At 47.8% G+C, this 14,150-nt stretch overlaps 1 protein-coding gene across 1 annotated transcript in view; it reads left to right on the top strand.

The window, feature by feature from the left end:
• Positions 1–2,973: 2,973 nt before the first annotated feature.
• Positions 2,974–14,150, top strand: part of LOC113615098 (translation initiation factor IF-2-like) — a 60,768-nt gene continuing 49,591 nt past the window's right edge. Inside the window, exons 1-3 of the mRNA XM_027097158.1 lie at positions 2,974–3,030; positions 3,597–4,348; positions 9,845–9,923. Coding sequence (XP_026952959.1) covers positions 2,974–3,030; positions 3,597–4,348; positions 9,845–9,923 — 888 coding nt within the window. The remainder of the gene's footprint in view (positions 3,031–3,596; positions 4,349–9,844; positions 9,924–14,150) is intronic.

The following is a 14,150-nucleotide window of genomic DNA, read 5'->3' as shown; positions in this document are numbered from 1 at the left end:
GGTGGCTTCTCTTGCTGCAGAGCACAGGCTGTAGGCGCGCGGGCTTCAGTAGTTGTGGCTCCTGGGCTCAATAGTTGTGGCTCACGGGCTCTAGAGCGCAGGCTTAGTAGTTGTGGCACACGGGCTTAGTTGCTCCCAGGCATGTGGGATCCTCCCAGACCAGGGTTCGAACCCGTGTCCCCTGCATCGGCAAGCAGACTCTCAACCACTGCGACACCAGGGAAGCCCGGCAGGCGGATTCTTAACCACTGCGACACCAGGGAAGCCCAGAGTCACTTCTGGTGCAGAGACCTCTGCTAACACTGGATGAGGCTGGGACCTACCAGGACAATGACTGTTTTCTCTTCTGTGTGCCCATCCTGCCTCCCTCCCAGGGCCCTGCACCCTTGACTTGCAGCAGCAGCAGGTTATCAGCATCTCCAAGTAGCTCAGGGCCCATAGCTGGGGGGAGGGGCTCACTCACTCCAGGCGTTCCGCTTGCCACCTGTTTCCTCCAAGCTGGGAGTACTAGAGGGAGATTGGCCCCTCCTCCTCCTGAGCGGGATCCACATGTCTGCCATCTGGTGCTGGAAACCAAATGTCAAGACCCTGCTCCCACAGGCCACTGTCACACTCCAAACGGGTGAATGAATGACTTCAAAATTCTGTACCAAACTTGACTAAATCTCATGGATATAGAGAGTGACAGGCAGCTGGTAAAGGTGCAAAGACCATTGCACATGTTCAGCAGACAAGAGTTGTAGTTATGGGTCTACCACTAATTTGATGCTCCTCTGGTCATGTACCACTTTTCTGCCCGCAGTTTCCTGAAAATGAGAAGGTTGGACTAGATGATCTCAAAGATCCCCCAGCTCTAGGATTCTTAAATTACAGAACTGGTAGGAACCTGATCTGTCAGTTATACTTCACAGAGTCTTTTTTTTTTTCCTTAAAAACCCTCGCTGTTGGTAACAGCTCCATGTCTGCTCTAAACCCACTAGGAGTCAGCTCCAGCACATTTGCTCTTTGAATTCCCGGGCAGCCATGCTCATCTATGTACACCTGGAATATGCTTGATCTCTTTTTGTAATTGAATTTCTTTTTCTTTTTTTTGGCCTTGCCATGTGGCTTGCAGGGATCTCACTTGAACCCTGGCCACAGCAGTGAAAGCCTGGAATCCTAACCATTAGGCCACCAGGGAACTCCCTGTAACTGAAATTTTCTTTTATTTTTTAAGAAGATGTTGGGGGTAGGAGTTTATTAATTAATTTATTTATTTTTGCTGTGTTGGGTCTTCATTTCTGTGCGAGGGCTTTCTCTAGTTGTGGCAAGCCGGGGCCACTCTTCATCGCGGTGCGCGGGCCTCTCACTATCACGGCCTCTCCCTTTGCGGAGCACAGGCTCCAGACGCGTAGGCTCAGTAGTTGTGGCTCACGGGCCTAGTTGCTCCACGGCATGTGGGATCCTCCCAGACCAGGGCTCGAACCCGTGTCCCCTGCAGTAGCAGGCAGACTCTCAACCACTGTGCCACCAGGGAAGCCCCCAATTGAAATTTTTAATGGGATCATTGTAGATTCACATTCAGTCATTAGAAATAAAACACTTTGCCCAATTTCCTCAGCGATAACATTTTGCAAAACCTTAATATGGTATCACAACTAGATACTGACATTCATACAATCGGCCTTACTCCATTTCCCCAGTTTTACTTGTACTTATGTGTGTCTGTGTAAGTTCTATATAAATTTTATCACCTGTTCTAAAGCCACAAGCTCTAAAACCACAAGGATCCCCTGTGTTGTCTTTTTATGACCACTTCTTGCCTTCCTCCCACCTCATCTCTTCTCCCACTTGATGGTTTTTCAAAATCTTTTTTTTAAAATATTTATTTACTTATTTATTTAGTTGCACCGGGTCTTAGCTGCGGCAGGCAGCCTCCTTAGTTGCGGCTCCAGGGCTCGTTAGTTGTGGCATGTGAATTCTTAGTTGCAGCATGCATGTGGGATCTATCTCCCCAACCAGGGATCGAACCCAGGCCCCCTGCATTGGGAGCACGGAGTCTTATCCACTGCGCCACTGCTCAAAACCTTTTATTTGGAAAGAATTTCAAACTTACGGAAACATTCCAATACGCCCTGTACCCAAATTCACTGATTGTTAGTATTCTGCCCATTTTCTTTATCATTTTTCTATCAACATTTTTTTCCTTAATCATTTGAGGGTAAGTTGCATACACAATGCCCCCTTACCCCTACACAACACTGCAGTGTGTATTTTCAAGGATAGGGCTATTCTTACACATGAACATAGTACAAATTATCAACATTAGCAAATTTAACATTGATCCAATACTTTAATCTACTCTCAGGATTCCAATTTTGTCCACTGGAATGTCCTTTACAGCGTCCCCTCTCCCCAAAAAATCCAGTCTAGGACCAGGTATCACATTTAGCTGTCACGACTTTATAGCACTCTTTAATCTGGAACATTTCCCAAGCCTTCTTTTGTGACATTGACATGTTTGAGGAATACAACTCCTGCCCCCTTTTAATAGATATTCTTCATTTTGGTTTGTCTGGGGTTTCATTATCATTAGATTCAGGTTATGCATTCTTCCTGGAAATACTGCATAGGTGATGTGTTCTGAGGACAAGATATCCATCTGCTTTCATTAATGATGTCAGTTTTTTTTGTTTTTTGTTTTTTTGCAGTATGCAGGCTTCTCACTGTTGTGGCCTCTCCCGTTGGGGAGCCCAGGCTCCGGACGCACAGGCTCAGCGGCCATGGCTCATGGGCCCAGCCGCTCCGCGGCATGTGGGATCTTCCCGGACCGGGGCACGAACCCGTGTCCCCTGCATCGGCAGGCGGACTCTCAACCACTGCGCCACCAGGGAAGCCCAGTGATGTCAGTTTTGATCCTGGTCAAGGTGCTGTCTCCCTGTGCCTTTATATATTGAATATTTCTCTCTTGCTACTAATAAGCCTAAACCACCTATGGGAAAACACATTAATCCAGGCAAATATCTGCTCCCCAGTAAAGTCTCCCCTAGGGTGAGTATCCATTGATGACTCTTGCCTGACCCAGTCTCTACTATACACTGACTCTTCCAGTACTGGAAACCAGGTTTTCTATGGTTTAGTTTCCTTGGGTCTTCGGTTCTGGTCTGAGTCTTCTCCATGTCCTCCCAATGTCCTCTATGACCTCTGGCCAGGGACTAGCCCAACGCTGTAGACTCAGCAGCCTCAAGTGGAAATGAGGTCATGCGTGTTGTTCCCCGTTACACCGTCCACCGGTCATTTACATAATAGAGTAGCCTGTGGGAACTTACTTCCTGGAACGTTTCCTGATCCGCCACGCACCTGTCCTCCTCCCTTACCCTTTGGTGGCATTTTGTTCATCCATATTCCCCCCACCTCCCAGCTCTGTCCCACCCTTATTTAAGACTAAGGATTGCTTTCCTAAGGGACGGCCCGGCCTGCAGTAAAGAAACGTCTGGACTTCTACTGTATTCTCGGCAAACAGCCTCCGCGTGAGTTCCACCCTGCCCTTAGACTGGCTGGACGGGCACGGAGAAGTGCTAGAAGTAAATAAGCGCTCGCGGAGGGGGTGGTGGTAGTGGTGGTGGTGGTGTGTGATATCTTTTCCCGACCCGGGGTATTTCGCCGGGGACTTCCCCAGGCCCAAAGTCGCAGGAGCGGTCACCTGCCAGCGAGGTAGGAGGGGCTTGGCTCTGGGCCGCTGGGACGCGCTCCGCCCGGCGGGCGTCCTGGAGGTGGCGGCGCGGGCCGGCAGGCGGGGCCGGGGGAAGGGGAGGGCTCGGCGAGCGTCGGGCGGTGACGGCAGCGCGGAGGGGAGGTGCGAAGCGCCCGCCCGCCGAGAGCCATGGCGAGAGGCCGCGGCGCGGCGCCCGCATCAGTGCCCCGGTCCACAGCAGCGCCCCCGCCCGCCGCCCTGGGGCCCACCCGGCCGCCGCCCCCGCGCACCCAGAGCCCCTGACGGCCGCGCGCCACGAGCGAGACGCCCTCAGAGAGCGGCCGCGCGCGGGAGGGCGGCGCGGGAGGGAGCGCTGGGGTGCCCGAGCGCCCCGACGAACCCCGCGTCCGGAACCTCGGACCCCGAGCCCGGGAGCTTAGAGTCGGCGGGCGGGCAGAGGAAGGAGGAGGAGGCGCCCCAGCCGAGCCCGTCGCGTGCGCCCCGGTGCCGCCCGGCCGGCTGCTGCGGAGGGAACCGGAGCCGCCGGGCGGCCGGGACTCGGCCGAGGACAACGAAGAGGAGGCGGCCAGGAGAGCCGAGCGCCCGGGCAGCCCCGCGCCGGAGGCCCCCGGTATCACGCCTGCTACGGGGCCGCGCTTCGTGCGCCTCTCGAGGGTAAGCCCGTGGACCGCTGACCCGTGCCTCAGGCGCATCGGGCCCGGGGGTGGGTGGGGAAGGACACGGGTGTCCCGGGAGTGTGGATGCGTGGTGTGGTAGCGGCGAGAGGCAGGGACCCTGAGGGGGCGGCCCCCCTCTGGCATCGGCCGCACCTGCGGGAAGCCCTGGGGGGCACAGGAGGGTGCCAGTAGTGCATCGTATCGGTCACGCCGCGTGGCCTGGATTCCGGGCTCCGGCACTCCGAAGTGACAGTGAGGCGACCTTCAAAGAGTCCCGAGCTGAGCGAGAGCTGAACCCCGATTGCCACTCACCCGCAAAACGAATGTAAACTACATATTCTGAGAGTGTTTCGGTCGAGACAAATGGCTTTTAGGACCCCTCCTTTCCGTCCTGAGAGTTAACAAGTTCACTTTGTCACTTTTTTGACCTGAGTTTTTCAGTTCTTTTCGAATCTCCAAGGTCAGCCTCCTGCAGGTAACAAGAAACTTAATGAAATGTATTGCTGCTTCTTTTGTAAAGTTGTGTTTAGGGAAGTACAGGTCAAAAGCCCGGCCCCGCTGCTCTTGGGGCTGGCGCTGGATGGCCCCTACCCGTTCAGTCTACGTGCTGTAGAACCCTTCGCTGCACTTGTTCAGAAACTGAAATCAGCCTCCACTTTGAGCGCGTCCTAAGTATGTCTAGGCCTCTGATTAAAAAATATTCTTTCCCATAAGCTTCCCTAGAACTTTGTTTGCTTCAAACAAATGTGTGGACGTTGTCAGTGTCTGCGAGTGTGTAGGCCAGCTGGGTACCCTTTCCGTGGAGCATCTTTTGGTTATGGGGTGGGGGGGAGACAAACCCCAGGGAAACTAGGAACAGGGTCCTTTCCGGTTTCCAACTACAAGAGCAGCAGAGAGGGAGGTGGCCGACTGAGCGGTGTGGGCTCTGGGCAGGCTGCATTGGGAAGGGTGTCCCAAGTTCCAGTGGAGGATGACAGGTTGGCTGGCAGGTTCAGAGTTCGACCTGGAGTGACAGATGGCACCCTCCTCTTGGTTTGGAAAGATCAGTCTTGTCTGCGCTTCGACCTCTGGCCCCAGCTTTATCACAGAGGTGCCCAGACAGTCATGGGCTGATCCACCTGGAGCGCTGAGCCGGGCTCAGGGATGATGCTGAGCTGCGTAGAAAGCCCATGTCTGTGTGCAGCAGGTTTGGCAAGGGTTGGGTTTCAGCTTGGCCTGAGCGCAAGCCGTTTCCTGTTTGATGCCCCAGGGACCTGTGGGGTTTGGTTTCCCATCCCCAGCTCTCCGTGGAGGGTGTCTCCACTCTCGCTGTGTTGCCCACACTCCTCTCTGGTGTGTTAAAAAAGGACATTGGCCTTGGAGTGGGGAACCTGAATTCAGATTCCAGCTCTTCTCTCTCTTTGCTGGCTGGGTGACCTTGGGTCCTTTTTTAACCTCTTTGACTTGGCTTCCCCCTCTCTGGGATGGCCCCCCTAAAACAAACAAAACCCAAACAAACCTCACTGGACTGTTGTAAGGATTAAAGAGTGTTTTGAATGAAAGTGTCTGTAAAAGTTTGAATGACCTGGGAGGATTTTCAGGTCTCATTCCAACATGTCTAGATTTGTGACTTGGGAACATTTTTGAGCCCTAACAGGGATAAGATAGCAGATATAATAGCGGTTATTTTCCTTCTTATAGATTTATTGTGAGGGTTGAATCAGATCCTGTAAAAGGACTTTGAAAATAAAATAGCATTGTTCACATTCCGAGGAGTTCCTAAACTTTCAGTTTCCAAACTAGCGACATTTTACTGTTTGCCATCTGATGTGGACTTTCTTCTGAGCCCCTACCCCTGACTTTGCACATAGTAGGTCTCTGTAATTGTTAGATGAGTCTGGAATTAACCCTCTGGGCTTCCCATCTTGACTGCCTGCTCCCAAGATGGGCAGCAGACCTTGGGCTTTCTCTGCCCCATCAGCTGTTGGTGTTTTCGTACACTTGATTATTCTTTGGCACCGTACAGCCTGGAAGACAGCCGAGGAAGGCAAGCAGGTTGGTGGCCGCTTTTCCTGAAGGGCAGTTCTTTATTTCTCCTATAGGGCTCCAATGAGAAAGGCATTGGAGGATGAAGAGTTCATTTAAACTCACTGAGGGTTGCAGATATTAAATCAAGCCTTTCACCTGTCTTGCAGCTTAATAAACTTGAGGATAATATTACAGTGGCCAGCCTGTTCAAATATACGATTACATGACCCTTGGTTTTGAAAATGAACCCTGATCTGTTTAACTCATCTGTATTTGGTATGCATCATGATTTTTGAGGGAGGACAAAGGGATGGTTCTTTTTCTTTTTTTTCTTTTTTTTGCGATACGCGGGCCTCTCACTGTTGTGGCCTCTCCCGTTGCGGAGGCTCACGGGCCCAGCCGCTCCGCGGCATGTGGGATCTTCCCAGACCGGGGCACGAACCCATGTCCCCTGCATCGGCAGGCGGACTCCCAACCACTGCACCACCAGGGAAGCCCAGGGATGGTTCTTTTAAGGTGATTCAGATGTTAGGGAGAGAACTATCTCCACCAAGCCCAAGGCTCATGTGTGTTCTTAGATTTTATCTTGGGTGAGTGTCTGTTGTATAGAGATACACTGTGAATGGGTCTTCTGGTTCCTCCCCCACTCTTTTTTCTTCTTTTTGAATAAATGTTCCCTATTTTGACTTGCCTTCTTATTAGGTGTATCCAAATGGAGGCCACCTGCACTGTTGAAAAATTCAAAGCTTCAGCAAAGAGACAGTAAATAATAGCACATGTGTCAATCTAGATGCCTCTGAGCTACATATAATACCAACTGATGTGTAGCTGATTAAAGAAAGGGTTTAACATGTGTTTATGAAGGGCTGTGTGGCTTCATTATTCATTGAGAAGCCTATTTAATTATGTGTTTGTTAATACTGCACCTGAGGTAGAAGAGGGTGGAACTGGGTGGGAAGCGAGCTCTTAAAATCCTTGTTTGTGCTTCTAGTCTGGCATTCTAGGAAAGACTGCTCCCAGACTCACCTGGGTGGTGGTGAGAAGCACTGTAAGTCTCTCTGAAGACTATCTAGGGGCACTGACCTTTCAGATGGCCACTCACAGCCTTGAGAAAGTCTTTTGGTTTCCATGTCTCAAGCTAGGAAATGGATTCTCTTCATGCTTCTGAAACTTGCCCTCATAACCTTCAGGGCAAAGGAACCCTGGAAAGGGGGATGGGGGAGCTCAGCCTGAGATTTCCATGACTTTTCAGTGTTACTTCAGCAATTCCTTTTATTTTTGAAATTAATTAGTTAATTTAATTAATTTATTTATTTATTTTGGCTGTGTTGGGTCTTTGTTGCTGCTGGCGGGCTTTCTCTAGTTGCGGCGAGCGGGGGCTACTCTTTGTTGCAGTGCACGGGCTTCTCATTGCCGTGGCTTCTCTTGTTGCGGAGCACGGGCTCTAGGCGCGTGGGCTTCAGTAGTTGTGGCACACAGGCTCAGTAGTTGTGGCACAAGGCTCAGTAGTTGTGGCTCGCAGGCTGTAGAGCACAGGCTCAGTAGTTGTTGTGCATGGGCTTAGTTGCTCCACGGCATGTGAGATCTTCCTGGACCAGGGCTTGAACCCGTGTCCCCTGCATTGGCAGGCCGATTCTTTTTTTTTTTTAATTGCTTTACGGTGGTGTGTTAGTTTCTGTTTTATAACAAAGTGAATCAGCTATACATATACATATATCCCCATATCTCCTCCCTCTTGCGTCTCCCTCCCACCCTCCCTATCCCACCCCTCTAGGTCGTCACAAAGCACTGAGCTGATCTCCCTGTGCTATGCGGCTGGCAGGCAGATTCTTAACCGCTCTGCCACCAAGGAAGCCCTCAGCGATTCCTTTGATGTAGAATGGAATGCAGGATTCATCTTACGTATTTTAGTATAAAAATGCTTTAAATTGCTGCCTTGAGTCAAAAAGCGCTCAGGGAAGATGCACCTTATTTTCCCTGGGGCTCTGGGGGCTCCCCACAGCATAAGCACCTGTACCCCAGTTTGACAGTCTTGGAGCTGGATTATTTCTAGGATCTCTTCTAGTTCCAGATTTTATGATACGCCAGGACACTTCACAGCAGAAGGTAATCTTCCCAGAGGAAATGGGTTTTGTACTGACATCTGAAAAGGATGCTCCATTTTTTAGGGGAAATAGGTATATGAGTAAATTAAAGAACCACCAGAATATAAATTATCTGGATTTGAATGTTAAGGAAGACCCTGCTCGGGGTATGCAGGGGGCTTTGAAATCTTTTTTTAAAAAAAGAATTAGTTGAGGGACTTCCCTGGTAGCACGGTGGTTAAGAATCCACCTGCCAATGCAGGGGACACGGGTTCGATCCCTGATCCAGGGAGATCCCACATGCCACAGAGCAACTAAGCGCATGAGCCACAACTACTGAGTCCACGTGCCGCAACTACTGAAGCTCGCATGCCTAGAGCCCGTGCTCCACAACAAGAGAAGCCACTGCAATGAGAAGCTGGCACACCGCAACCAAGAGTAGCCCCACTCACCGCAACTAGAGAAAGCCTGCGGGCAGCAGCGAAGACCCAATGCAACGAAAAATAAAAGAATTGAAAAAGAAAAAAAAAAAAGAATTAGTTGGAAATAACTGCAAACATGTGGAGTAAGTGGTTTGACTTTTTCTGACGAGTATCCTTTAGCGTACCATTCAGAGCCCTTCCCTCTTTATTGTACTTCTCCTAATGCCTAGGCTTAGTTAGTAGATAGTGTTATTATGTTGACTAAAAAAATGCCACCGTTGTGCTTTTGCCTTCTGAGATGGCCCACACTCTGGAGTTTGTTTCTCTCTAAATAAATCCGCTTCTAACCTATCACTTTGTCTCTCACTGAATTCTTTCTGCGATGAGACATCAAGAACCTGAACTTAATTAAGTCCTAAAACCAGGTGTGTGACCTCAGTTAGAAGACTGTGGAGGGCTTCCTGGTAGTGCAGTGGGTAAGAATCCGCCTGCCAATGCAGGGGACACGGGTTCGACCCCTGGTCTGGGAAGATCCCACGTGCCACGGAGCAACTAAGCCCGTGTGCCACAACTAATGAGCCTGCGCTCTAGAGCCCATGAGCCACAACTACTGAGCCTGCGTGCTACAGCTACTGAAGCCCGCACGCCTAGAGCCCGTGCTCTGCAACAAGAGAAGCCACTGCAATGTGAAGCCTGTGCACCGCATCGAAGAGTAGCCCCTGCTCGCCGCAGCTAGAGAAAGCCCGCATGCAGCAATGAAGACCCAACACAGCCAAAAATAAATAAGTAAATAAATAAATTTATTTAAAAAAAAAAAAAGACCGTAAAAAAAAAAATGCCAGTCTCCTGACTTGTGTTTACACAGATTAGCTATTGGTAAATTCTACATTTGATAACATAGATGCAGGTGTATTTGCAGCTCTTAAAATAGGTACTGATTAGAATAGGAATACGAGATTTTATTTTTTCTTCTCTCTCCAGGTTTGGAGAGAAGCATCATCCATGCATATGGAGAACCAGAGGATTTTCGAGGTTCTCCGTCAGTTCCTCTGATGTTTTGGTAAAGTCAAAAAAGTCCTTCCAGGCAGTTCTTTAATATCAACAGCATATACTGTGGGTGGGCCTGGATTTTTTTTTTTTTTTAATGGTAGCATCCTGCAAGCTCTCAGTTTTTCAGTTTTGCAAAAAGTAGAGGAGGCATGATCTAGTGTACGCTCGCCTCCTTTTATTATGGTCCTTCCCCCAAAATTTCCAGTTTGTGATGTGGCCAAAGCTAAAATGTCTCCCTAGAGTGTTGAAAATAGTTTGGCTTCACTTGTATTATTGAATCATGCATTTTAGCCAAGAGGAGCAGGTAAGCAATGAATGCAGAAGCCATCCTTGAGTTTCTGTTTGAGGACCATGGGGAAACTTTTCTTGGGGAGTGGGGAGCAAAAATGTCTTTGACCTCCAGGAACATCAGTTGTCTTCAGTATGATGAGAAAAGCTGGAAGTGAGTGACTGCAGACGGCTTGGCTAATTATGCCAAAGTGACAAAGGGTCCAGATTCATGGTGGAACCAAGTGGCTGTGGCCTGGGTGGAGAATGGCAGTGGGAGGAGGGTGATGCTCATTAGAGGGAGAGCCTGACTGTTGCTGTTTCTGCCTGATTTTGGTCCTTGCTGTCATGGTTCCAGCTGATCGCAGGAGTGTAAGGCCTTATTATTCAATGTGCGGTGGGTCGGCCTGCAGCCTCAGCACCACCTGGGAGCTTGTAAGACCTGCAAAATGGCAGACCCTGCCCGGGACCTGCTAAATCTGAATCTTCATTTTAAACACGTCCCCAGGTGGTATTAATCGTTAGACATTCCTTCATGGTTACACAGAATGTTCTTTTCAGAAGCACAAGGCCAGACTTCTCGCATGTTGGGAAGAGTAAGTCGCCAGCACACACTTGCTCCCTGCGTTGCTGGGGAGAATTGGTGCTCAAAGCTGGATTCAACCCCTTGCCCTCCACTGGAAAGAAAGGGGCTGGGGTTTTCAGAAAAGATTGCTGAATCCACTCTCTTCCCAACACCCACCTCTTCCCTTCCTTCACTTGTATGCAATGAACTGTATAATTGGAGGACCCAAGAGGGAAGGGACAAACTGTCATTCTAAATCAGTAGTGAGAAAAGCAGCCCAAAATTTAACCAGTGGTTTACCCTCCCTACCCCAACATTGGGAGGTGTTTTGAGTTCTTAAAAATATGCCAGAGCGGTCATAGGCAGTTCTCAAATTCTAGCCAAGTAGTTGAAATGTCCATTCACGTATCCATCCATCTATCCACCTACTTATCCACCTACCTACCCTTTGAAGAGTAAATCTTAAGTGCTGGCTCCTGTGTACTGTGAATATGGGAGACCACAAGAATGACAGAATGGGAGCCAGATGGAAGGTGAGTGGATCTGACCCCAGTATATGTAACTTTCTCCTCACCTTACCATCTTCCCTCCTGCTTCCTTAGCAGGTGCAGCGCCACAGGGCTGCCGTGCCCCTTCCATAACCTCCTGTGGGGTGTGGGAGCAGATAACCTATCTTTGCCAAATTCTGTTTTTCCCTTAGAGGTGCCCAAGTCCTCCAGTCTGAGAGATGAAGGGAAATCCCTAATGCAGTGACCATTTTTGTTTCTTTAAAAAAATTGTGGTAAAGTAAATATAACATAAAATTTACCATTTTAGCCATTTTAAAGTGCACAGTTTTGTGGCATTAAGTACATTCACATTGTTGTACAAATATCACCACCATCTATTTCCAGAACTTTTTCATCTTACCCCAGTGAAACTCTGTACTGAATAAACACTAACTCCCCATTCTCCCCCTCTCCTCAGCCCATGGCAAACACCATTCTACTTTCTGTCTCTTATGAGTTTGAATATCTAGCAACCTCATATAAGAGGAATCATACAGTATTTGTCTTTTTGTATCTGGCTTATTTCACTTAGCATAATATCTTCAAGGTTTATCATGTTGTATCACGTACCAGAATTTCATTCCTTTTTAAAACTGAATGTTATTCCATTGTTATATATGTACCACATTTTGTTTACCCATTCATTCATCTTTGGACACTTGGGTTGCTTCCATCTTTTGGCTGTTGTGAATAATGCCGCTATGAACATGGGTATACAAACAACTGTTAGAGTCCCAGCTTTCACTTCTTTTGGGTATGTATCCACAAGTGGAATTGCTGGATCCTATGGTAAGTCTGTGTTTAATTTTTGAGGAATCACCATACCGTTATCCTCAGTGAGTGCGCCATTTTGTATTCCCACCAGCAGTGCACAAGGGTTCCAATTTCTCAACATCCTCACTGGCACTTGTGATTTTCTGTTTTATTAAATTTTACTTTATGTATAATTAATTAATTAATTATTTTAGCCACACAGCATGTGGGATCTTAGTTCCCCGACCAGGGATCAAACCCAGGAGCCCTGAGTTGAAAGCATGGAGTCTTAACCAGTGGACCACTAGGGAAGTCCGATTTTCTGTTTTTGTTTTTGTTTTTTATAGTTGTCATCATAATGGTTGTGACATGGTTATTTCAAGTCACTTTTCTCCCTTCATTCTATTATCCTCCCAGCACTAACCATGGTCTTTGCCTTGCTTTGAGCTGTGGGGAATTCCTGAAAAGTGGTTGGTAATAGGAGTTCTTGCTTCAGCCCTTGCTTTTGATTGCTGCTCTGGGAGCGTCACATTTAATTTACTTAGCAAGTGTAGTGGGATTCAGGTTAATAAGGTTTCTAGACGCTACCACTGTTTTAGGGTCTCTGTGTTTATGGTCTTTGCCTCCATTTTTCCCTCACCTTTTTTATTTTGAATGGAAATTGGAGTGTGTGAGTTGGAGGACCAAAGAGGATAAAACAGAAGGGCAACTCAGGAGGACAATCCATTACATTTTGTGATTCTGAATACAGGGTTCAAACAGTGAATTTGGTTTTCCCCTTGGACCTTGACTTTCAGTGGGGGTGGGGTGTTGGTGGTCTGACACTGGCAGATATCTGGCAGCACAGTCAGAATGGCAAGGGCCTTTTTTTTTTTTTTTTTTTTCTCAATTAAAAGAGGAGTCCAAAGATGTGGGCCTTGCTTTCATTGGAGAATTTCAAACCTGGGAAGAAAATTGGAGGTTTACTTAAACTAAAGGGACAGGCAGATTCTTGTCGAGTTACGAAATTGGAACAAAGTTGGAATTGGTAAGCTTTGTGATGGGGGATTAAAAACAAAAAACCAAACCTGTGATTCTGGGATAGCAGCGTAATGATTTAGAGGAAAGGTGGGGAGCAGGAAAATGAGCAATTTGTTACATGTATGACTCACTGGTGCTCTGTGAGTGCTACATTTGGGTGCGGAATTTCTGAGACAACTGGCTTACTGGCTTTCATTGCAGAGAAGAAAAGATTGTTATCTGGACGGTGGGTATTTCATTTCAACCTTTGTATCTAGAATGTTTTCAGTAAAAGGCTGAGTACTATGGGAATTGTAAAATTTTGCTTTATGGACCTGAGTAGTGCATAGCCTTGTTTTTTTTTTCATTTGTCAAAAAAATAAAACCGTCCAGATTTAACAATGTGTCTGGATAAGCTACCATACTGTTGATGTGTTTGAAGCCGTGTTCCTTTTTTATTCCCCACTTTAAGATTGGTGCTTTGTCAGGGCTAGATACTGTTGAACCCAGCAAAGAGCTGTTTATGATAGTGAGTTCCTGAATCATTACCTTATATGATAACCTCATATAGTTATTTAAGAGGATCACATGAATTAATATGTACGCTTAACTCAGTAAGCATTTTGTGTTAGCCATTATTATTGTTGCTGTTATTGAACTCATTATGACCCATTCATCCACAGATAATTTTGGAGCACATATCTGTGCCACGCCCTAGGGGTGTGTGCTGGCCTTCATCTTTGCGATACTAACAGGAATAGCCCCCACGATCTAAGGCAGTGATGTAGGCTGTGGTTTTTGTTCATCTGACAACTGTCTTCCCTCCTTCAGCTCTGAGGAGAAAGGGTTAACTTTGCAAGAATCCCAAGGTATTAGAGAAATCCCTTTGACTTGATATTTGGACACAAATATCAAGACATTTCAAAGGTCTCTTAAAGGGAGAAGTGTAGTTTGGTGTTCAAATTTTGAGAAAATACCTTTCTATTTGAGAAAATAAGCAGAATATTCTTATTACTACAACAGTAGATAAGGAATGACAAACAGATCATTGGGAAAGTAGGCTAAAGTGCTGGCTAATGCAGTGGATGTGTTTATACTATACTTG

This window comes from Aethalodelphis obliquidens, unplaced genomic scaffold, assembly GCF_003676395.1.
Source record: "Aethalodelphis obliquidens isolate GAN/ISIS:26980383/991018 unplaced genomic scaffold, ASM367639v1 scaffold112, whole genome shotgun sequence".
NCBI lineage: Eukaryota > Metazoa > Chordata > Mammalia > Artiodactyla > Delphinidae > Aethalodelphis > Aethalodelphis obliquidens.
Note: the sequence above shows the minus strand (reverse complement) of the source record. Positions and strands in the feature narration are given on the sequence as shown.